Here is a 23,516-nt window from a genome sequence, read left to right as displayed (position 1 = left end):
TTCATGTCCTTTTGTTTATTATAAAAGGAAGGGAGAAGGGGAAGGAGAAAAATAAGCTAAAATTCGGGCTGAACTGGTTTTTGCCATATGTACATGATTTTTTTACAACCCAAATGATAAAGAAAACTCAGAAATTTTCAGTTTTATACTTGATACTTGGAACTCTCCAGAGAATAGGATTCAAAGTTGTGTACCTTACTACATAAATATTTTTAATTCAATCTGCCTGGATTTGAGCCCAAACCTTCTGGTACAAAGATCGGGTCACTGCCACAGTGCCATAAGAGCCCTTTTGCCATACTATGTTGTCTGACCATGAAAGAATCTGGCTAGCATAAGTTTATAATTAAGTGGCACCTAATCTAGTTTTCAGTTCTTCTACAAAATACGCAATCTGACTAATTCAAAAAAGTAATGATTCATCTAATTTCTTGTATGTGCAGGCCATCTTAACAAAGATTAATTTTTGCAAGATGACAATACAAGATTGATTAATATATAGTCTCGTGTAATACACTGCCATTGTTATATTTCATCTGTGAGATTTGCAACATTTCTGTCTCTCTAACGTATATGAAACTGATGAGATTCAACAAGGAATTGTACTTTGTCAAATAAAAACCAAAACTGCTGATGTAATTTCACAGCAGTAATAACTCATGTTCAAGGCTTTTACAGAAAGGAAGACTCCTACATAAAGGTTAAAGATATTCCCTGACAGAAACTAGTGCAAAATCAGTCTGTTTATGAGAATGATCCTTGCATGAAAAGGAAAAATGTATTTTAATAAATATTTACTACAATAACAGCTAGTATAATTGAAAATTGTTTTGTATCTGTAACACCAATTAATAACTAATAGATTTAGTTTCTTGTATAATAATCCTGAGAAATACAACATTGTAAATGGACAAAATCTTTTCACAGAACATAGCTGTTTGGATATTTATTTCCCTACATCAAGTGGCAGATTGTGTTCAAAGGTTGATTTTTCTGCCTAAGTATATTGAGTAAATCTGAAGGCTTTATGCTCTGTCTGGATTAGTTGTAATTTATAAAGTGATATTTAAATGTGTTTATTTGGGTGAGTGCTGTACAAAACCACAAGGTATCAGATCTGGCTGAAATAAGTGTATGCACAGCGCTTGCTTTAATTAATGTACTGATCCATCAGCAACTTGTAAAAGGGAGAAGCTGTGAATTGTGAATCTCCACAAGGTATTGGATGATTTTCACCACCCTGCTGTGGACTTCATGAAAAAACCAATTTGCACTTAACCTCCCAGTGATTTTCATGATGTTGTTGAATTTCCACATTAATTGGCCACATAAAGTTATGTCTTATGTGCCTTTTAATAACGTGATAATTTTTAATGGCTTTTAGTCAACTTCCTTTATTCAGAAGGTGAAAAATTGTGAATGTGGAGGATTTAAGAACATAGTTTTTTATTTTAAAAATTAAAATTAGTTTCTTTGTCTCTATTTTCTCCCTTCAATCTAATGTTTCTTTTTCTGTCTTTATCTCACTTTCTATACCTGATTTGATGTCAAACTTTTCCACACTAATTTACCTTCCTTTCAGTTCTTCCTCATTGGTAAGGAGAAGAGTTTGCAGAGAGTGCACAGATCTTGAAGAAATTTTCTCAAAATGTTTCGGGGAACATTTGTCCAATGTAAATTGGACTCTGGAAAAATTAAGGTTGTTCTCCTTTAGAATGGAGAAAGCTAGAGGAGGTTTAATAGAGGTGTCTTAAACAATGAAGAGTTTAGGTAAAGAAATAGTCCCCACTGGTTGTGGGGTTTACAGAGGTCACAGATTTAAGATGACAAGCAAAAGAGCAGAAATGACACAAGGAAAAGCTTTAGAAAACAATTATTAATTGGAATGCGTTGCCTGGTAATGTTGAGTACAGATTAAAGAATAATATTCCATAACAAATTAGATAAACATTTGAAGAGAAGTAATTACAGCAGTATGGGTAAAGAGTAGGGGAGTGGAACTAACTGGTTTGCTCTTCAAAAGAGCCACCACAGGGCCACTAAGTTGAATGGCTTTATTTGACTTACTGTTTCATAATTCTCATAATCCTTTTGCACTCGAGTTTTAGAACTTGTGGCTGATCTCAACGCCACTCATGTGATTGACTGTTTGTCATGTAATGATTAACAAAACTGAACACAGTTCTCTGTTGCCAAGGCATTATACAGTTTTAATATATTATTGACTTGTGCAGAAACCAATATTAAACATTTAATTAAATCAATTCCAATATAATCAAGCATTCTTTTTGCTTTTGAGTTTGGTACAGGTGGATGTGTATGTTAGTTTCTTCCTGTCCTTTTTTCTTATATATCCATTAATACATTTCAGCCATCTAGGTTTTACATACACAAGTCATTTTTAAAGGCACTGTTATTGGGAACTATTGTGAGATCAGGAGACCTCATCACAGCATGCTCTGGTATTCAAAATTAAAGCTGTAGCAACAGGAAGAGGTAGGAGCTTTAAGCAGTAAAGTAGAAAGTTCAGAGGTGGTGCTAGAAAGACGAGAAGCCAAAGAGCGGCCTTAGAGGGAAGGAGTGGAGACCTTGAGAACAATAGAGATGAGAGGAGTTGGGAGTCCAAAAAAGGTGCTGGAACGGTGAGAGAAAATTGTGCCAAGGTGAGATGGGTGAAGAGTAGGGAAGCATGAATTTAAAAGGGATTGGGGAATAAATGTTATTATGAGCTAGTAATGATGAGAAGGGAAACCTGCCTCGCTGACCTTGGGAGCAAGGAATGCATCTTGTGATTGGAATGTGTTGGAGAGAGAAAGTGCCTTTTGTGAACTCCAAAGTTATAACCAGACAGCATGTGAGAATAACAAAGTAAAAGTACATGTGAAGTGAGGGACTGTTGAAAGGGATAGAGTCTCTTTGAACTAAAAAGATAAAGAATCTCTGTGAAATGGTGGAATGCCTGCTGAGGTAGCTTTATGGGAATTGATTTCTCAATTTCAACGTCGTGTTCAAAAATAGCTAAAGTAAACAACTTTGGAGATTAAAAATTAAACACATTCTGGGATTGCATGTAATTCATTTTAGTGTCACAAGGTGGCATGAGTGATTATTTGTCAATTGTTTTGACCTCTGTTATGATTAATTTAAATTACATTAGTTTTAATTTTCCTTATTGCTGCTTGGCATTTATTTTAGTAATTGGAATGTAATTTAGTAATTGGGGAAAAAAAACAAAATATTCAATTCCTACTTAATAGTAGATTAATGCCAAACCTTGCAGTATTTCTTAAAGACTTATAGCTAAGGTTATCGGAGGGTGCATAGCCCAAATTCACATGAAAGTACATTTTTCCCCAAAATTTCATGTTCTTGACCTTCATTGTTTCTGGTGCAAATGAAGGCCTGTACTGCACTATACTTGCAATACATTACCTTACATTTGATGTGGAATGAAGTATTATTAGGATCTGGAATCCTGTACCTGAATATGTGATGGAAGCTAATTAATTAAAAAAATGTTCAGAAGGCACTTGAAGATGAAAAGCTTGTAGTTATGGACAAAAGGCAGAGATGTAGGATTAAGCTGTTGCATAGAAGTAGGCACAAGCAGCTGGATAGCCAACTCCTGTGTGTGCGTTTCCATGAGTCTGTTTCATTTTTAAAAAAAGTCAATGAAAATCTAGAAGTTACATGTTTTGTACTTAATTTTTTCATTAATTCATGGAATGTCGGCATCACTGGTTAGATCAGCATTTATTGCCAATTTTAATTGCACAGAGGTCAATTAAGTGCCAACCACATTTCTGTATTCAGCATTTTCACCTCACACATCAACACAAGCTATGCTGTTTCACTAGTTAATAGAAGCATTACTGTAAAATGGTTATTGGAAAATGTAATTGTATCTGGATAATTTTAATTTGAAACTTTTGACAATGTAGTTACAAACTCCAGATTCCCCTGATTTTTTAGCTTGATACATAAAAAGAAATGAAAACATGTATGCGTGATGGTAAATTCATGGAGGAAAGATCACAATTAGATGTGAGCAAGTTCGCTTAATAGTATATCTTGCTTATGTTGTGTTTCATGTACTAACTTGTGATGACATTAAAGAGATAAAATATTAGTAATTTTTAAACTGTACTTGAAGATTGGTCTAGTTTGCTAAGATTTGGCTTATCACATTTGGTCAATGAAAGAGTTAAATGTTGGCAGTGCAGAGCTCATGTAAGAGATAGCTTTGGAACAGTTTTGTTGTTGTGCTAATCAAAGTGCTACTCTGTTCCACATTCTTGGAATACAGAAGCTGTGATGTAACTAAATAGTTAACAGCTGTGGATGAACTCAAGTTTTGCTTCTAACCTGTTTGTGCAATTTTATTTTCAAGTTTAGCCTATGTAATGTAAAGAAATTCTATGATTGGAAAATAAATGAGTTTTGTTTAGAAACAATTAGTTCCAGAAGACTGCTTAAGTGGTTTGAATAATTATATTAATGCTTACAATTCAGGCTTTGAGGCGTGTTCATCTTTGGTAGCTGACAAAGTCCAAAATCTTTTGGAATCATGCCAAGTAGCAAGGAATATAGCTAGGATAAGCTGTCTGCATTAATTGATTCTAGTTGTACAGTTATTAGGCAGTACGTCAATAATTTGTTGTCTAAGACTGTAGAGACTTAAAACCTTTGAGCTGATCTAATGTGTGTAATATTTTCATTGGTTTGTATGCCTTTGTGTCAGGCAGTCAGTAGTACTAAGGACTGCACAGCGCTGCCTCTGGAGAGATTAAGGAAGCAGTTGGTTCAGTTGCTTTGGATTGGCTGCACAAAGCACTTCCTGTGTTGTGATTTGAAGCTTGTAGCATAACTGCAATTCTCCGGAAAACAAACCAGCTGATCTCCATCATGCTTATGCATTAATGTTGTAAAAGAAGTGAATGAGAAAAGTTTGACTAAAGTTTCTTCAAGTTGAAAGGACTGTAACTTAGAAAAGGCAATGTGAGTAATGAGAACAGGAAGTTTGATTAAGGAAGTTGGCTAAGGCATTTGACTTGCTGCTTGTCAAAAACGAATAGAGGAACTTAGTTTCTATACGGTTTAAAACTTTTTAACAAATCATCAATGGAATTAAAAGGATTGTTTGGCAATTGAAGTCGTACATTTATGTTCATTTTTCTATTTCTCTTTGCAGTTATGTAATTAGTTGGCTACTTTATGTTCTGTCAAAGTATTGTTGAATGTGGATTCTTTTATACGTGGATATTGCTGTGCTTCTGGGGTTTTTTTAATAATAAAAGGAACAAAATTGCTGTCTAAAGAAGTTGTATGCCAGTATAGATATTCTATTTGATAACCTGAGAATCTAAGAATTTAGTGGAGTTGTAAACTTTCAAGTATTAATTGTTTTGTTTACCCTGCAAATTGTTTTATGTTATGTATGTGCAAAAATATTCTTGTATGTCCCTAATACTGCAAAACTGTGGATTTAAAGTTATACAGAACTAAAGAACAGTTTAAAACTGTTTAAACAAGCCAGAGTATTGATAATTCTTTTTTGGAAAAATGTTTATAGTTTCTAATACTTGCACACCCTTGAGGATTCAAGTACATTCATATTTTTAAATGTTGAATTCCAAAGCCACAGCTAATTAAAAAAGAAATCTGATTGATTGAACATTATCTTAGTATTTAAGGATGTGCATCACAATATCTGCTTGTAAGTTAGGTTTTAGTTTTAAGTTTGGTTTTTGCTAGCGTGAAGGACTGGAGAATGGTCAATGTTGCTCCTTCGTTTAAGAAGGGGAACCCAGCTAATCCAGGGAATTATAGGCCAGTGAGCCTGACGTCAGAGGTGGGAAGCTATTGGAGAAGATACTGAGAGACAGGATTTATTCACATTTGGGAACAAATGGACTTGTTAATGATAGGCAGCGTGGGTTTGTGCAGGGAAGGTCATGTCTCACCAGCTTGATTTTGTGGAGGTGACAAAAATGATTGAGGGAAGGACATTGGATGTTATCTACATAGACTTTAGTAAGACATTGATAAGGTATCTTATGGCAAGCTGGTACAAAAGATAGAGATATAGAAGACAGAGGATAGTGGTGGAAGGGTGCTCTTTAGAATGGAGATCAGTAAATAATGGTGTTCCACAGAGATCAGTGCTAGAACCATTGTTGTTTGCAATATATATGTAAAATCTGGAGGAAAATGTAGGTGGCTTGATTAATAAGTTTGCAGATGAAGCCAAAGTTGGCAGAGTTGATTGGAAAAGGATTGTCAAAGGATACAGTGAGATGCAGATAGAATTCAGATTTGTACAGAGAAATGATAGATAAACTTTAATCTGAACAAATATGAAGTGATGCATTTTGGAAGATCAAATATAGGTGTCAATTATACAATAAATGGCAGAACCCTTAGGAGCATTGACATAATGTGGGATCGAGGTGTACAGGTCCTGAAAGTGGCAATGTAGGTGGATAAGGTCGTCAAGAAGGCCTTCATTTGCATTCATCAGCTAGGACATCGAATATAAAAGTTTGTAAGTTTATGTTACAGCTGATAAAAAAAAACTTTTGTTCGGCCACAGCTGGAACATTGCGTGCAGTTCAGGTTGCCACACGACCAGAAAGATGTGGATGCTTTGGAGAAGGTGCAGAGAAAGTTTTCCAGGATAGTGCTTGGACTGGAGGGTTTTAGGTATGAGGAGAGGTTGGATAAACTCAGATTGGTTTTACTGGAAAGACGGTGGCTGGGGGGCGACCTGATGAAAGTCTACAAAACTGAGAAGCATAGATAAGGGGGATAGTCACAAAAAAGTGCTGTTGCTATTTAAGATAACTCTGGTTCTATATTCTGAACTCTAGCAATGTTCATGAATTTTTATTAACTATTAAATTGACAATATTTTTAAATGTACACCCCATGAAGCATTTAAAAGCAAGTATCTATTCCTTTTACCCTTCAACCACAGACAAGAGTGTTTTGTAAATTGCCATTTTATTTGGTAAGAAAGGCCTTAACGTTGATTTGTGTATCTTGTTAATTGTGTACATGAGCATTAGGTTAATGGGCTCATTCTTCTTTTACATTCTATAATTACAAATTTGTAAACTTGAGTCATGCTAACCTTATTATTTGCTAACCATATTCTTGCACTTGACCTAAACTGTTGAATTGTTGTAAATGTGAAATGGCAGAATTGACATTTCTGACAGGTAGTACCTAGGAGTGGTAATGCTGTTAGTGGTGTCTAGAGTTTAAATCTGCTGGTAGGGGTACAATACAATTGGCAGGTGTGTTCCACTCTTCAAGTGTATTTGGTGAGTAGTCATTGCATAGAATCACAGCTGAGTTATTTGTTTAAATTGTGTAAAACACATCACTTTGGTTAGTGTGTCTACAAACGTTCCACTGAAAACAACTGAGACACAATACCTCTGCTAATATTTTTGTTCTAAATTTATATAGGAATGATAAAATTTATACCTGAGAGAAAATTTAGAATTTTGAATGAAATTTATGTCCTGAATATCTAAATAAAATTCCATACAATGGAAGGCTTAGCTGTCAGGTGTGGAAAATGGATGTAGGTTATGTTTGTTTGAAGATCTGTTCCAGGATTGTTCAGACTATTTGTTACAGAAGTTCAGCAACTATGCTTGTAAAACACAAGCACCAGTACAGTCCACACGTAATATGTTGCCAGCATATTTTCCCTGCACTTTCTGTTTTTAGCCTAGGATACCATAGCTTGGATGAGGAATTCAGACAATATTCTGGGACTGACCAGAGAGAAGGTTATTTGAGACTTGGTATTGTGTAATGTGATAGGATTGATTAATAATATCAAAAGAAAGGCATTTCTAGGTAGCAGTGACCACAATATGATTGAATTTTGCATCCAATTTGAGTGAGTCAATGTTTGATCCAAGATGAATATTTTAAACTTGAATAAAGGCATGAATGTGGACAAGAAGGCCGAGCTAGCTGAAATAAGCTGGCAAACTAGGCTAGGGGATAGATCAATTAGAAATGCAGTAATAGACATTTAAGAGGCCAGTTCAGAATGCTAAGAATAAGTGTATTTCTGCAATACAAAGAAAATGTTTAAGCAGTGGATCCACCATCCACGGTCGACTAAAGAAGTTGGGAAAGCATCAGATTTAAGGAAAAAACATTTAATTACGCAAAGGTGAGTGACAGGTCAGATGATTGGTCAGAATATGATGAACAGCAGAGGATGACTGGAAGATTATTCAGGAGGAAGATAACAGGCGGTGGGATGAAGCTAACTAGAAATATAAAAATAATGGCAAGTGTTTCTATGGGTGTTTAAAATGGGAAACAGTACATAAAGTGTGTGTTGGTCCTTCAAAGAGTGAGAATAGACATTTCATATTGGATAATAAGGAAATGGCAAATGAAATGAACAAATTATTTGCTCTGTCTTTGCTATAGAGGGTACAAAAGCATTCCAGTCAAAGCTGCAAAATAAGAAGTGGAAGGGAGAGAGGAACTCAGTAAAGTTACCGTTCCTAGTGAATTACTTGATAGAGCTGCAGGCTGTCCAGTTTCCAGGTCCAGGTAGACCTCCTTGTCAGGATTTAAATGAGTAGCAAATGAAATAGTAGGTGGGTTGCTGTTCATTTTCCAAAGTTCACTAGATTCAAGACCGATTCCATCAGACTGGAAAGCAGCGGATATAACGCCTCTGCTAAAGAAGAGAGGGAAGCAGGAAACCATAGGCCAGTTACATTGATATTTATCATGACAGGGTGATAGAATCATAGATCATTTAAAGATGTTATAGCTGGGCACTTTAAAAAGCTCAAGTACACGAAGAGTGAGCAGGTTATGTGAAAGGGAAATCGTATTTAATGTCAGGAGGCACTGATATAGCGGCATGGAGACCAAAACTGCATATAATATTTGAGATGTGGTCTGTATAATTGAAGCATACCATCCTCACTTTTAGGTTCTATTTCACATGATAAACAGTAGTATCCCATTAACCACCTTAGCCAATTAGCTTTTGTTTTCAGTCCAGAAGAATCTAGAATTAGTAAAGTTTTAGTTCAGTTCATAATATTCCAGGATTGAGTTCAGAAGCAAGTTTAATTTTTCTCCTAGAAGGAATTTTTCAGCATATCTGAGTGACCAATTAGAGCAAAGAAAGAAAGAACAAAGAAGATTTTACAGCCCAAGAACAGGCCCTTCAGCCCTTCAAACCTGTGCTGATCCAATCCACTGTCTAAACCTATCGCCCAATTCCTAAGCATCTGTATCCCTGTGCTTCCCACCTCCTCATGCATTTGTCCAGATCCACCTTAAATGAATCTACCGTGCCTGCCTCTACTACCTCTGCTGGCAACACATTCCAGGCACCTACCTCTGTGTAAAGTACTTTCCGCATGTATCCCCCTTAAACTTTTCTCCTTTCACCTTGAACGTGGGACTTCTCGTTACTGAATCCCTCACCCTGGGAAAAAGCTTATCTCTATCCATCCTGTTTATACCCTTCATGATTTTGTAGACCTCAGTCAGGTCCCCCCCCATCTCCTTTTTTCTAATGAAAACAATCCTAACCTACTCAACCTCTCTTCATAGCTAGCACCTTCCATACCAGGCAACATCCTCATAAACCTTCTCTGCACCCCCTCCAAAGCATCCACATCCTTTTGATAATGTGGTGACCAGAACTGTACACAGTGTTCTAAATGTGGCCGAGCCAAAATCTTATACAATTTTAACATGACCTGCCAGCTCTTATACTCAATATCCTGCCCAAGGAAGGAAAGCATACCATATGCCTTCTTGACCACTCTGTCCACCGGTGCAGCCACCTTCAGGGTACAATGGAACTGAACTCCCAGATCTCTCTGCTCGTCAACTTTTCCCAAAGCTCTTCGTTTACAGTATAGTTCGCTCTAAAATTAGACCTCCCAAAATGCATCACCTCACATTTACCCGGATTGAACTCCACCTGCCACTTCTCTGTCCAACTCTCCAGTCTATCTATATTCTCCTATTTTTTTTGACAGTCCCTTATGCTTTCTGCTACTCCACCAATCTTCGTGTCATCTGCAAACTTACTGAGCAGACCACCAATCCCCTCTTCCAGATCATTTTATGTATATCACAAACAGCAGTGGCCCCAGCACTGATCTCTGTGGAACACCACTGGTCACCTTTCTACATTTTGAGAAACTCCCTACAACTACTACGCTTGGCCTCCTGTTGCTCAACCAGTTCTTTATCCACCTAGCTAGAAGACCCTGCACACCATGTGACTCCACTTTCTCCATTAGTTTACCATGGGGCACTTACTTCAACATAAGGGGTTAGTTTGCAAATTTTCCAAAACAGGCCAGTTTGATTAGAAATCTGCAGGTTACTAGGACTGAGGAAAGTTAAGCTCTCAGACTTGGGACAAGTTCCTGTCCATGGAATTGTCAGGCATGCAGTCCGGGGATACATTAGGGGCCTGGGTGTGGGCGGGATGCTCTTCCAAGGTTTGGTGCAGCTCGCTGGGCCAAATGGCCTCTTTCGGCACTAGGGATTCTATGACAAAAAATTGTAGAGTTGTTTAAGAAGAAAGAAAGAATTGAGATGAGATGTCGGCATCCCTGGCTGAGCCAGTATTTATTGTCCATCCCTAGTTACAATTGAGAAAGTAGTGGTAAGTTCTCTTTTTGAACACTGCAGCCAATCTGCTAATGTGTGGAATTGAATTGAATTTATTTTCACGTGTACCAAGGCACAGTGAAAAGCTTTGTCTTGTAAGCAATGCAGGCAGATCACATAGTTAAGTCACGTAGATAAGTGAATAATAGGTAACAACGGCAAAAACAAAAACACAAGTACAGGCTAAAGTTAAGAGTTTGAGTGTCCATTCGGTATTCTCGCAACAGTAGGGTAGAAACTGTTTCAAAACCAGCTGGTGTGTGTGTTCAGGCTTCTGTACCTTCTCCTTGACGGTAGAGGTTGAAAATAAACTTTGCCAGGGTTGGATGGATCTTTGAGAGTGCTGACAGCCTTTCCTTGACAGCGGACCTGGTAGATGAATTCTGTAGATGAGAGGTTGGCCTTTGTGATTGTCCACCACTCTCTGTAACCGCCTCCGATCCTGAATGGTACAGCTTCCATACCAAGTAGTGGTACATCCAGACGTGGGGCGGCATGGTGGCTCAGTAGTTAGCACTGCTACCTCACAGCACCAGGGTCCTGGGTTCGATTCCCGCCTGTCTGTGTGGAGTTTGCACATTCTCCCTGTGTCTGCATGGGTTTCCTCCGGGTGCTCCGGTTTCCTCCCACAATCCAAAGATGTACAGGTCAGGTGAATTGGCCATGCTAAATTGTCCACAGTGTTAGTCAGGGATAAATATAGGGTAGGAGAATGGGTTTGGGTGGGTTTCTCTTTGGAGGGGCGGTGTGGACTTGTTGGGCCAAAGGGCCTGTTTCCACACTGTAGAGAATCTAATCTAATAATGCTCTTGATGGCACACCTATAAAAGTTGGCAAGGGTATTCACCGTCCTGCCAAATGTCCTCAGCTGCCTGAGGCCTCTGTAACCAGTGTGTCCACATGAAGAATCCAAGAAAGCTTGTGTGGATGACCATCCCAGGTGCTTGACACTCTCTACATGTTCCATCTTTGTGCTGTTGATGTGTAGTGTATGAGTAACATCCTGCTGAAAGTCTACATAATGGGTATTAATGGAGCAGATGAGCTTGACTCTGAAGTTGTTATCAATTAAAATTTAGGACTGCTAGAAATAAACCTGATCAGGTTTTTGTACAATTTGCAAGAGAAAAGTAAATGCTGTGGGACCAGTGCTTCCACTCAAGTTAGAGAGCAACTTTTGAGAATATGAGGAAAATCCTCATTACAAATGAATTCAGCAAGAGCTTTTCTGCAAACCTTAAATCTTATTTGAATTACATCAAATAGCAAAGATCTGAGAAGCAGCAATTTGGGAGATGCCAATGCTAGCGCACACAGCCAGCTGGGGAGATGGTCATATATGGATCCAAAAGAAAATTGGAGGGTTGGAAATTCCGCGGATGGAAGAGGTACTAGTTTTCGGGAACAAACAGAAGGATGCCAAAATCATACGAGACGCTAGAATCAAAAAGTGTTTCTAGTAATAAGACTGCATACCAAAGCCAGTTGCTGTAAATTAAGTGGGAGACTGATCCCTGTAGTTGGGACACCTGAGGAATCATGGGAGAAGGTTGCATCAGAAAAAGAAATGGATTTTAAAACTGTTGATACAATACAAAGAAATATACTTTCTTAGAATCTTCTAAGAAGGGAGAGGTGACATAGGACAGTCAAGAAATTTCTTCATTTGTTCATGATAAAAGCAGATTGGAAGTTATGAATATTTTATTTCAGATCGAGGAGTAATCCCTGGCATTTCAAATTGTAATAAAATATCCAAGGTGTTGAGAGACATTTGAGCAAGTTAGTCATTAAAGCTAGCTGATCATATCATATCTTCCAGAGGGGTTAATGAAGAAAATATTAATTTATATGTAATATATACATTAAAAGTTACAAAACCGTCTAATTATGAAGTGTTGGATTAAAGAATAACTTGGTGAATGGATAAGTTGCAGTTGAAACAGTTCAAATAATGCCTTCAGACCGATATGGTTTTACCTTGCAGTGTGACCTAACTGGTTCAAAAATATTAGTCTCACCAAAGTGGTGGAACAGCCAGTAGAGATGAGAGTAACTGAAATGTTATAGGAGGAACATCCTGGATTGTTTCTTGACTCTGTTATGGTTAGATCTCAGATGGATAGATTTAGACAGCAAAAAAGTCTGGAAAAGGGGTGATGACTTGTAAATCAAGTTATCAGATAAATTTTCCAAAATATTTAAAGATAAAAGATAAAGGCTAAGAGAATAAGGCTGAAATGTATATCCTATCTTTTTTAATAGAAACGCATCAAGCAGATTCTGCATTGTAATTGCAATATCAAACAATCAACTCTGAAATTGAATTAAAATTGGTACTTGAGTGTTATTATTTGAAAAACCAAAACTGGTGAGGAATGGAAACCAGCTCAAATATCAGTCAATAAAGAATGGTCCAGCAAGTGGTGTTCCCATCTGAATATTGTAACAAATGTTACAAGTGGTGCATAAAATTCTAATTGAAAAAAAATTGGATAAAATATCAAAAATTTTTATTGTCCAGGATTTCACTGACTATACCTGTCAGTAGAGAAATCCCAATCATCAATTAAGCCTGTGCTTTTAATCACATTACCATCTTTTAAATAACCATTTAGCAGGGTCTTAATCAATTGTGTAGGACCTCTATCTAAAATTAGAAATGATGCAAGTATGTTTTTACAAATATGGATGTGACATCAAGGTTTCCTGAAGTATTGCCTTCAGGGAGAATTATTAAATAATGCAAGAAAAAGTTTGATCAATTTTTAATGAGATGCGGATGACCCAAAGAGAGACAATCATATCATTGTTCAAAATTTATGCTATAAATATTCACAGAAATAATGGAGAGTTTGGGAATCGAGCCATCTCCATCTTGTGCTTGGCACCCACAATCCTAAGCAGCTGTGGAAAGATGGCTTCAAACTTTCATGATTAGAGCTTATTATCAGGAATATCCTTATGATTGGGATGAAGGAATTCCCTTGTTACTACCCTTGCCATTTGGTATGCTTCTAATGAGTCCACAGGATTCAGTCTCTTTGAACTTGGTGTATGAACATAAGGTGAGAGGACCACTTAAATCAAGGAAAAATTTATAAATCAAAATTCAGAGACTACATTTCTAATCTGTGTTTAGAGTTTGAGAGAAATTAACAAAAACATTTGAATAGTGCTCTTCTGGGATGAATAATGAGCAATCAACCAGTCTGCTCTGATCATCAATAAAGAGATGGAAGTGGCTGTTCAGTGCTGTCAAGCAGCACTTGGGAGTAGCCGTCTCACTTACACAGCCTGGGTTTTGCCTGTACCATGCAACTCCCAACTTCATTGTAGCCTTGTTTCAAGCATGGACAAAGCTCAGGTTACAGATGAGAATGACTGCTCTGTAACTGCATCAAAGCTGCACATAACAACAGGACCCATCAAACTGCTGTAGCAAAATGAGAGTGAGTAGGATTCCGGAGGAAAGTTCTCCACTGGTTAGAGACATACCTAGCACAAAGGATGATGTCAATGGTTGTTGGAGGTCAATAGCTTCAGCTCTGGAAGTACTCAGTGTGGTGTCCTCGACCCAACCACCTTCAACTGTTTATCAGTGCCTTTCCCTCCATTTAAAGGTCAGAAGGGCGATGTGCAGTCATCAGTGAACAATGTTCAGCACCATTTGCAATGACTCATGATGAAGCAGTCCATATCCAAGTGCAGCAAAACCTCAAGAAAATCTAGGCTTGGACTGAAAAGTGGCAAGTAACATTGCCTGGTCCCTTATGGCAACAAGAGAGAATCTAACTATTATCCAAAATTGCATAATTGGGTTTCTAAATATAGACAGATGCATGTTGTTTAACCCTGTGAAGAACTAAAAAAAAAATGTCAGAGGCAGCAGTGACTATGTTCAGCATTTTATCAGAGAATAAGGTATGGTCAGTAAGTTTGCAGATAACACCAAAATTGGTGGTATAGTGGACAGAGAAGAAGGTGACCTCTGAGTACAACAGAACCTTGATCAGATGGTTGAGGAGTGGCAGATGGCATTTAATCTAGATAAATGAGGTGCTACATTTTGGTAGGGCAAATTAGGGCAGGATTTTGTGTGCAATTCTGGCCTCCTTCCTGTCAGAGGGATGTTGTGGGAATTGGGCGGGAGGGGTGTTCAGTGGGAATTTGCAAGGATGTTGCCACGGTTGGAGAGTTTGAGCTGTGGGGGGAGGTTGGGTGGGCTGGGGCTGTTTTTCCTGGGGTGTTTGAGGCTGAGGGGTGACCTTGTGGAGGCTTGTAGAATAATGGGCTGCATGGATAGGATAAATAGAGGAAATCTTTTCCCTGGGGTGGGGGAGTCCAGCATTAGAGGGCATAGGTTTAGGGTGAGAGCAGAAAGATATAGAAGAGACCTGAAGGGCAACATTTTCACTCAGGGTGATGCATGTATGGAATGAGCTGCCGGAGGAAGTGGTGGAGACTAGTACAATTGCAACATTTAAAAGGCATTTGGATGGGTATAAGAATAAGAAGGGTTTAGAGGGATTTGGGCCAGGTGCTGGCAGGTGGGACTGGATTGGGTTGGGATACCTGGTCAGCATGAATGAGTTGGACTGAAGGGTCTGTTTCCATGCTGTACATCTCTATGACTAAATGGTAAGGTCCTGGGGAGTGTTGCCGATCAAAGGGACCTTAGAGTACAGGTTCATTGTTCCTTGAAAGTGGAATTGCAAGTAGATAACTTAATGAAAACAATTGGTACACTTGTCTTAATTGGTCAGTGCATTGACTATAGGAGTTGGGAGGTCATGTTGTGGCTGTACAGGACATTGGGTTGGCTACGATTGGAATACTGCATTCGATTCTGGTCTCCCTGCTGCAGGAAAGATGTTGCTAAATTTGAAAGAGGTTCAGAAAAGATTCACAAGGATGCTACCAAGGTTGGAGGATTTGAGCTATAGGGAGAGCTGAGTAGCTGGGGCTATTTTTCCTGGAGCATTGGAGGTTAAGGGAACGAACATTATAGAGGTTTATAAAATCATGTGGGGCATTGGTAGGGTGAACAGTCAAGGTCTTTTCCCAGGGTAGGAAAGTCCAAAACTAGAGGACATAGGTTTAGGGTGAGAGGGGAAAGAGAGGAAAGGAACCTAAAGGACAAAGTTTTCATGCAGATGATGGTGCATGTATGGAATGAGCTGCCAGAGGAAGTGGTGGAGGCTAGTACAATTACAACATTTAAAATGCATCTGGATGGGAATGTGAATAGGAAGGATATAGAGAGATATGGGCCAAATGCAGGCAAATGGAACAAGAATTATTTAGGATATCTGGTTGGCATGGACCAAAAAATATGTTTCCATGCTGTACATCTCTATTACTTTATAAGTAATTGTGGCCCCCTTGTGATGTCAATGGAAAAAAGCATTTACACTTTTGAGTTTGACAGGTAGCTTAAACCTGCAAGGCCATCAGCTTTAATTTAGTTCAGAAGACTGTAGGATTGAGTTGAGAAGCAAACCTGGTTTCTCTCCATTAGATGTTGTGACCTTTGTGGGACCTGGACTCACTGCACACTTGATATTTATGTGAATGATAAGGTTCTCTGGGTCATACGTGTGATTTAAAACTTTTGGCAAATGAGCAGACTAGGCACCACTTTAATCATATCACACTTTTCATTCTTCATTCTCATTCTCAGCTTGAGGGGTTGAATGGACTTCTCCTGTCACTATATCTTATTTCATTTTGAGAAGTTTGTCCAGTATGTCTAAGAATTTGGACAGGCTTTGTGTGATTATCCTGACCTGCCTTCTGCACTTGATTTCCTGTGGAGACAGGAAGCCCACTTCTAGAAATGTTAGTATTAAGTATAGCAGTTATGTCAGGAATGTGATGAAGGGCTTATGCCAGAAACGTCTTCACTCCTGTTTCTCAGATGGTGTCTGTTCTGCTGTGCTTTTCCAGCACCACACTTTTTGACTCTGATCTCCAGCACCTGCAGTCCTCACTTTCTCTTAGAAATACAGTGATCCTGTTTTGTTTCTCTGCACTTGTGATTAGTGCTTTAACTGTGTTAGATTTGTGAGACAAGACTGTTGGGTCAGAGATTGAGTGGTGATTTATGGCCCGTTCGTCGCACTTTTCTGTAAAATATCTATAGTGTATTATGATTCATTGTCAGACACGATTCCTTCAGATTTTTTCCATTCATACAATCTGGCATAGATGCAATCTGGCATTGAGGAATCTTTCAATTATCTGACAATTCTATTTTGTTCAAAAAAGACAATCTGTCTGCAATCAGTTCATGTGATAATTCATAAATTTCTATTTTGGAAATAGAGCCAGTCTGACTCCAGGTTGGGATGCAGGCAGACTCTAACCTCACACCTTTCATACATTGCCTACCCTGCGATATCAACTTTTAAAAATAAAACCTTACGTTATCTTGGAACTGTGATTTGAAAGACGTTCTGGGATTTATGTATCAATCAACTGAAACCTGAACCCCATTCTAAGTGATTACAGTCATTTAAGTTTGTTCAACACATTGCATCAGTCATATGACACTTTTTGTCTTTTACTATAAATTCTGTGTCCTATGATCCTGTCCCTCTAGCTACCTGAAAAAGGAGCAGCACTGCGAAAGTTTGTACCCACAAATAAACCCATTGCACTATAACCTGTGTTGTGTGATTTTTTTTTAACTTTGTTCACCCCAGTCCAACACTGGCAGCTCCACATCATATCTGACGATAGTCAGTGACAAGTGGAAAATTGTTGCCATGCACGGTAAATAAATCTGTTGCAACTTTAGATCAAGAAGTGGAATCTTATAAAGGTGCTAAGGTTCTTTGTGTTGATGTGGTTAGTTGCTCTAGAATCTTTCTGTCATCCTCGCTGTTGTCTCTATCATTGTTAATCCCTGGCCAATACATTGTATTCCTGACCAAGTGCCTTGTTCACTTCATATTCATTTGTAATTGCAACAGTCTGCCCTGTTCTTTAGTTACAAAGCACCTGCTTTCCTTTAAAAATCAAGCCTTGAGATATCTAAGTCATCTGTACAGCCAAAAGCATCTGACAGTGTCTGGAATATATTAGATCGGCTTTCTATAATAACTTTCCATAGTCCTTAGTCCTGGATCATTTGTTTCTTACTGATGTTTGTTGTGTTGGTGCTGACTAAAAGTCATCAAGTTAATCTTAAATATATCATCTATCTTAATGTGTACATGTAATTCTAATGCAGTGATTTCCAACCTTCTTAAGCACAAAATCACTTTTTGAAATTAAGTGCAATCCAGGATCTACCCAAAGAAAATATCCAGTAGTCAGTTTGTTTTTAATGTTATATAAATCTAAAGCCAAGTCTGTATAATTATTCATTTTGTTCTCTACTCACCAAACCTCTTTGATACCTATGACTGCACATTATATACTGAAGCCTTGAAGTTTGCATTGTGGTTTGATGTTTGAGACTGCTCGTTCTATATAATACATCAGATGGGTATCTGTGAGGCTCTTGTCTTTCTTGGACTTGATTACTTTCGTTTGGGAGAAAAAAACATAAATGTGATCCTCACTTCATGCTCAAAACTGGACTGGCAATGGCCGCTAGTTCTATGTTCTACATCAAGCTTATTTGCTCATTAAAATGATCCCTCTTGAAATAATGTCATAGCAGCAACCATTTGTGAAAATCAGTTGTGTAAATTGTTAGGAGAAAGTGAGGACTGCAGATGCTGGAGATCAGATTCAAGAGTTTGGTACTAGAAAAGCACAGCCGGCCAGGCAGCTTCTGAAGAGCAGGAGAATCGACCTTTCGGGCATAAGCCCTTCAAGAATGATGAAGGGATTATGCCTGAAACGTCGATTCTCCTGCTCCTCTGATGCTGCCTGACCTGCTGTGCTTTTCCAGCATCAAACTTTCGAGTGTGTATATTGTTACAAAGGTTCATCTTATGTTGTAGTTATTATTTAAGTATTTGAGTTCTGAAGTGGAAAAAAAATGAATTTTACTGTGAAGATCTGATTTTTTTTGGAATTCTAGGCCAGAATTTCATTTTGAACATTGAGTTCAAAACAATAGTTACACCACATCATGTGATTTTAGCTAAATGACTAGAAAATTGTATGGGGAGTTAATGACAAAGGAGTTTCTGACTTGAGTTTTACAACCATCAGAGAAGGGGGATGGGGCAAAGGAGCCAGAAACCAGTTCATGCAGAGGGGAATGAGATCCATAAGCAAAAAAAGAAAAGTTGTTGTTAACACTTCCAAGCAGTTAGGTATGGGGGAGATGCTTAGAAGTCAATGAGAAGAGAATACCTGAAGCACAAGCCATTGGAGCTATCAAGGAGGTAGACAATGACAAGCTTGTGTTTAGGAAACCCATGTTAAGTAATGGTGAGCTTGTTTTAAGAATCTTGTGGAGAGACATAAACTGAAGTAAATAACATCTAGTCAGTGCATAGACACTTGCTGAAAGGAAGCTAATTACAGTCATCCCAGTTGAGCAAGGAGTTTTAGCATGTAGATTGCAGTGACCCTTCACTGAGTTTAAGGATCTGTCCGGCTATTGCTAAGATAAAAGGAATTAATCTTTTCGGTGTTTGTAATGAGATTGCTCCAGTAGTTCTAATGTAATATAGTTTGTTTTTTCTTGTATAATAAACCTTTTGTTAAAAGTACATTGGACAGCATCTTGTGAATATGATCAGTAACTGATCTCTATGGTATGTAAAAGGAAAAATAAAGCTCATAACTTTTCGGTGTTTGTAATGAGATTGCTCCAGTAGTTCTAATGTAATATAGTTTGTTTTTTCTTGTATAATAAACCTTTTGTTAAAAGTACATTGGACAGCATCTTGTGAATATGATCAGTAACTGATCTCTATGGTATGTAAAAGGAAAAATAAAGCTCATAACTTGTCAAGATAGATTTCATTTTGGAATCTGACAAATACGAATCACCTGGTGTTATCAGCTGGAATGATTACAAGTAAAGGAAAATATTGGGATGTGGATTCATATAAAACATAGGAGTGTTGCTCTGATCTCTGACACTAACTTAAGTAAGAAACATTGAGTTTGGGTATATTTTCATTTTCTACTTTAAGCCCTAAACTGCATTAACTATCTTACATGTCAGAATGGCTATCGACATAGACTGTTCTCATGCTCGTTTAACATCTAGCATTCCAACATAAGTAATGTATCAATCAGTTTCGTCACAGCTATGACACCAAAGCAGTTAATGAATTTAAATAAAATGTTGATGAAAATCCATCTTTACTTCTTTCTAACTGGACAGTTCTATTAAATATCTGAGATTATGACTGTCACTAACAAAGGGAGAGATGAGTTGAAGTTGTCATCTGATTGTAACAGAGGTGGTTTTTACATTTTTCTTTCTTTTCCCTTTTTCTCTTATAAGTGCCAGTGGTATACTTCCCCAAGCCCTATATATGAAGTATGATTTAAACTTGACCCACAGCAAAACACCTTAGGATAGAAACAAAAGTTGATTTGTATTAATGCATTCAAAATGCATTAAGGATGGTTTGCGACCCATATTTGCATGCGTGTATCCAGAGAAGGAGGAAAGAGGTTACAAATTACTCAAAAATATTGGCATTAGCACAGGTGAATTACAGAGTTCAATAAGTCAATGTCCGGTGAAGATCCATTCAGTTCGCTGTGCAAAGACATCCTAACCTAGTTTTTCTTAGTTTATGTCTTTTTTTTGTTCTCTACCTCCAGAAAAATGTGGAATTAGTATTGTGATACTTCTCCCTTTCCTCAAATCTGCAACAACTTGCACACGTGTACTCTCACACGTGTGCGCGCACACACACACACACACACACACAAACAAATATAGATTACTGCGTGGCAAGGATAGGTTGGCCAAGTTAGAGTCCATTTCAAAAATAAGCTAAGTTTGTAGTTTGATGTTGAGTAGTTTTGTGACTTGGATTTCTTCAGGCTGAGTTCAATGACCTTGATGCTCTGACTTAAAGGTGTTTTCTGGAGGTAGACTTAAAGTTGTGCCACACATTTAACTACCCATATACAGTATCCATAAGAAACATTGACCTAGATAATGAAAATAATATCAGCCTTTGTAAAGCAACCAATGTGTTTATTTTTTTATACATACCTAATATTTGTCTTTTATGTGGTGATATCCCTTTTAATTTATTCATCATATCATTTAATGAAGTCTTTAAGAGCTACCAATGTACATACTGGACCTAGTATAGCCAGGACACCTGACCATCAATGATTGGAAGCTTCATGTTCAGAGCCTGATTAGAAAGTCTGATTTATGTTCTTTAAAAACACAAAATGAAGGCCAGTTTGGAATTCTGTTTCTCTTGCTTTTATTATTTGAATATTTATGATTACTTTCTTTATTGGTTTATTTGACAATACTGAAGCAACTCATGAAATCCAAAGGAGCATTCAATGCCTAGAAACAATGCTCATACATTTTGATGCTTTCAGGTAGTGACATGCTTTCCATATTGTATAAAACAGATGTTGGAGTTCATCTGGCTCTTTTAATAGTACATTGAAGCAAACATAGAGTTATTTTAAAAAAATTAGATGATAAAGAATTAATTAATTTTTTGTAAATTTATTTAAATTACTGACTATTGTGTAATATCAATTGTGCCTTAATTAAAATATGGCACTTAATAGCATTCTTATTTAAGGCAATTTACATTAAGTAGGATTGCTTTTTTCTTAGGTACATTTGAAAGCTCAAATGACCAGTGAAACCCAACAATTTGACATGATGTCCAAGCAATACAAGCTATTAGAGAAGCGTCTGGAAGAAATGCTTTCTAAAATTGCTAAGGAAACCGAGGATATCAAGGATCTTGAAGACCAGCTGACAGAAGGTAGCTGTTAAGACTATTTTTGTATTCTCTGAGGAAGTTCCCTCTTTAAGTGGTTAAACAGATTACTGTGCAAATAGCTGTGCTCTGATAAAATGCTAAGAGAACTCTTAAGGTTCATTTTCAAAACGATCTAAATTGCTTCTATATTTTCAACAATGCGAACAGATCAAAATGAGGTTCCAAACCTAAATTTAGGGCGGGAAAGCACCTGCTTTTTTTATATATCTGCATATGTAATGCATCAAGAAAAGCTGCAATTCAATTATATTATTTGTATTGCTTAATCCTGCTGAATAGCATCTGAATTCTGTAATGGTTAAGTACATAAATGTTGTGACCAGTGCTTTAAGTGTTAACTCGTCCTAATGCATTTTTAATAGGCCGTATAGTAGCCAATGAGGCACTGAAACGGGATCTCGAAGCTATTATTGCTGGGCTGCAGGAGTACTTGGAGAGTGTAAAGGGGCAGGCAAAACAAGCTCGGGAGGAATGCACAGAGCTACAGAAAGAAAAGGAGATATTGTTGCTTCGATTGGCTGATTTAGAACAACAGAAGAATCAGCTAGAAGTCATTGCCATGGATGCAGAGCACTTGAGAAAGGTATTTGAGTGCATTAGAATCCTGAGGAGCTGTACCATATCCTTTACAAGAAACAAATGACAAAATATACTTAAGAATAATTTTGCACAAAATATGATTTTAAAATTCAACTCCATTTTCCCCTAAAATTCCACTAGTTTGTGATGATGATAAAGGCCTAATCAACCAAACTTAATCTGAAATGTACTATCTGCCAAATTGGCAACCGATGATAAATAGGAATTGATAATCAGCTATGAAACAATAATATATTTTAGCATGATAGGACGAACAGTAATGGGGCAGTAAGGCGGCTCAATGGTTAGCATTATTGTCTCTCAGCGCCAGGGACCCAGACTTGATTTCAGCCTCCGATAACTGTGTGGAGTTTGCACATTGTCCCTGTGTCTGCGTGGGTTCCCTTTGGGTGCTCTGGTTTCCTCCCACAATCCAAAAATGTGCAGGTCAGGTGAATTGGCCATGCTAAATTAACCATGGTGTTAGGTGCATTAGTCAGAGGGAAATGAGGGAAAATGCAGGTTACTCTTTTGGAGGGTCAGTATGGACTTGTTGGACCAAATGGCTTGTTTCCATACTGTAGGGAATCTAATCTAATCGTAAAGTTGCTGGTTTAATTAGAATGTCAATTTTCCTGTTGTAATTATGCAAATAACACATTACCAAACAAAAAAAATTGCAAATATTACATTGTAGCATACAAAACAGATAATATAGAAACATCTATAGTTAAATGGTAAGTAATGGATTTACTTGACAGAATGCATTGCGTAACCTAAACCTTAATGACTATCGTAATCTGCAGAGTCCATGTTTACTTCTCATTATAGGAGATGTCTGAATTGGAGCAATCCTTACAAGAGCAACAGGAGTTGAATGAATCTCTACGTCAAGCTCAAGGTGACCTCAGTGAATATGAAGCTGAATTAGAATCTCAACTGCAAGCAAGGGATTTTGAAGCAAACCAGCTTAGAGAGGAACTGGAGCGACTCCGGAAGCTTAGTCAAGTAAGTTACAAGCTTGACCCTTACTCATTCTTCCAAAGTTGACATGGTAATTGTTATTTAAAAGTCTTAAGGAATAATGAAGTCATTAACTAGTAAATTCTTTGTTTATTTTTGGCATTGTTTACAGCACAAAGAGTTGCACATCACAGAACTATTGGGTCTGCAGCAGCTCTATTATCTCATGCCAACCTCCTGACCTTCCCCCATATCCCTGCACATTATTACTATCCAAAGACCATCCAATGCCCTCTTGAATGCCTCCACTGAATCTACTTTCAGCGCATTTCTAAGCACTGCATTGTATACTTGGGTTTGTTGGTAGTT

At 37.7% G+C, this 23,516-nt stretch overlaps 1 protein-coding gene across 5 annotated transcripts in view; it reads left to right on the top strand.

Annotated features, from left to right (window-relative positions):
- cntrl (centriolin) overlaps positions 1-23,516 on the top strand; it is a 122,130-nt gene that overhangs the window by 31,048 nt on the left and 67,566 nt on the right. For all 5 annotated transcript variants that reach the window (XM_087998383.1, XM_087998385.1, XM_087998382.1 and 2 more), the window contains 3 exons: positions 21,434-21,587; positions 21,968-22,188; positions 23,016-23,192. In XM_087998383.1, coding sequence (XP_087854509.1) covers positions 21,434-21,587; positions 21,968-22,188; positions 23,016-23,192 — 552 coding nt within the window. The remainder of the gene's footprint in view (positions 1-21,433; positions 21,588-21,967; positions 22,189-23,015; positions 23,193-23,516) is intronic.

Source organism: Chiloscyllium plagiosum, unplaced genomic scaffold, assembly GCF_037043375.1.
Source record: "Chiloscyllium plagiosum isolate Xiang-an unplaced genomic scaffold, Cpla_swu_hap1 HiC_scaffold_21, whole genome shotgun sequence".
In the NCBI taxonomy this organism is placed as follows: Eukaryota; Metazoa; Chordata; class Chondrichthyes; order Orectolobiformes; family Hemiscylliidae; genus Chiloscyllium; species Chiloscyllium plagiosum.
This window is presented reverse-complemented; position numbering and strand designations above follow the sequence as displayed.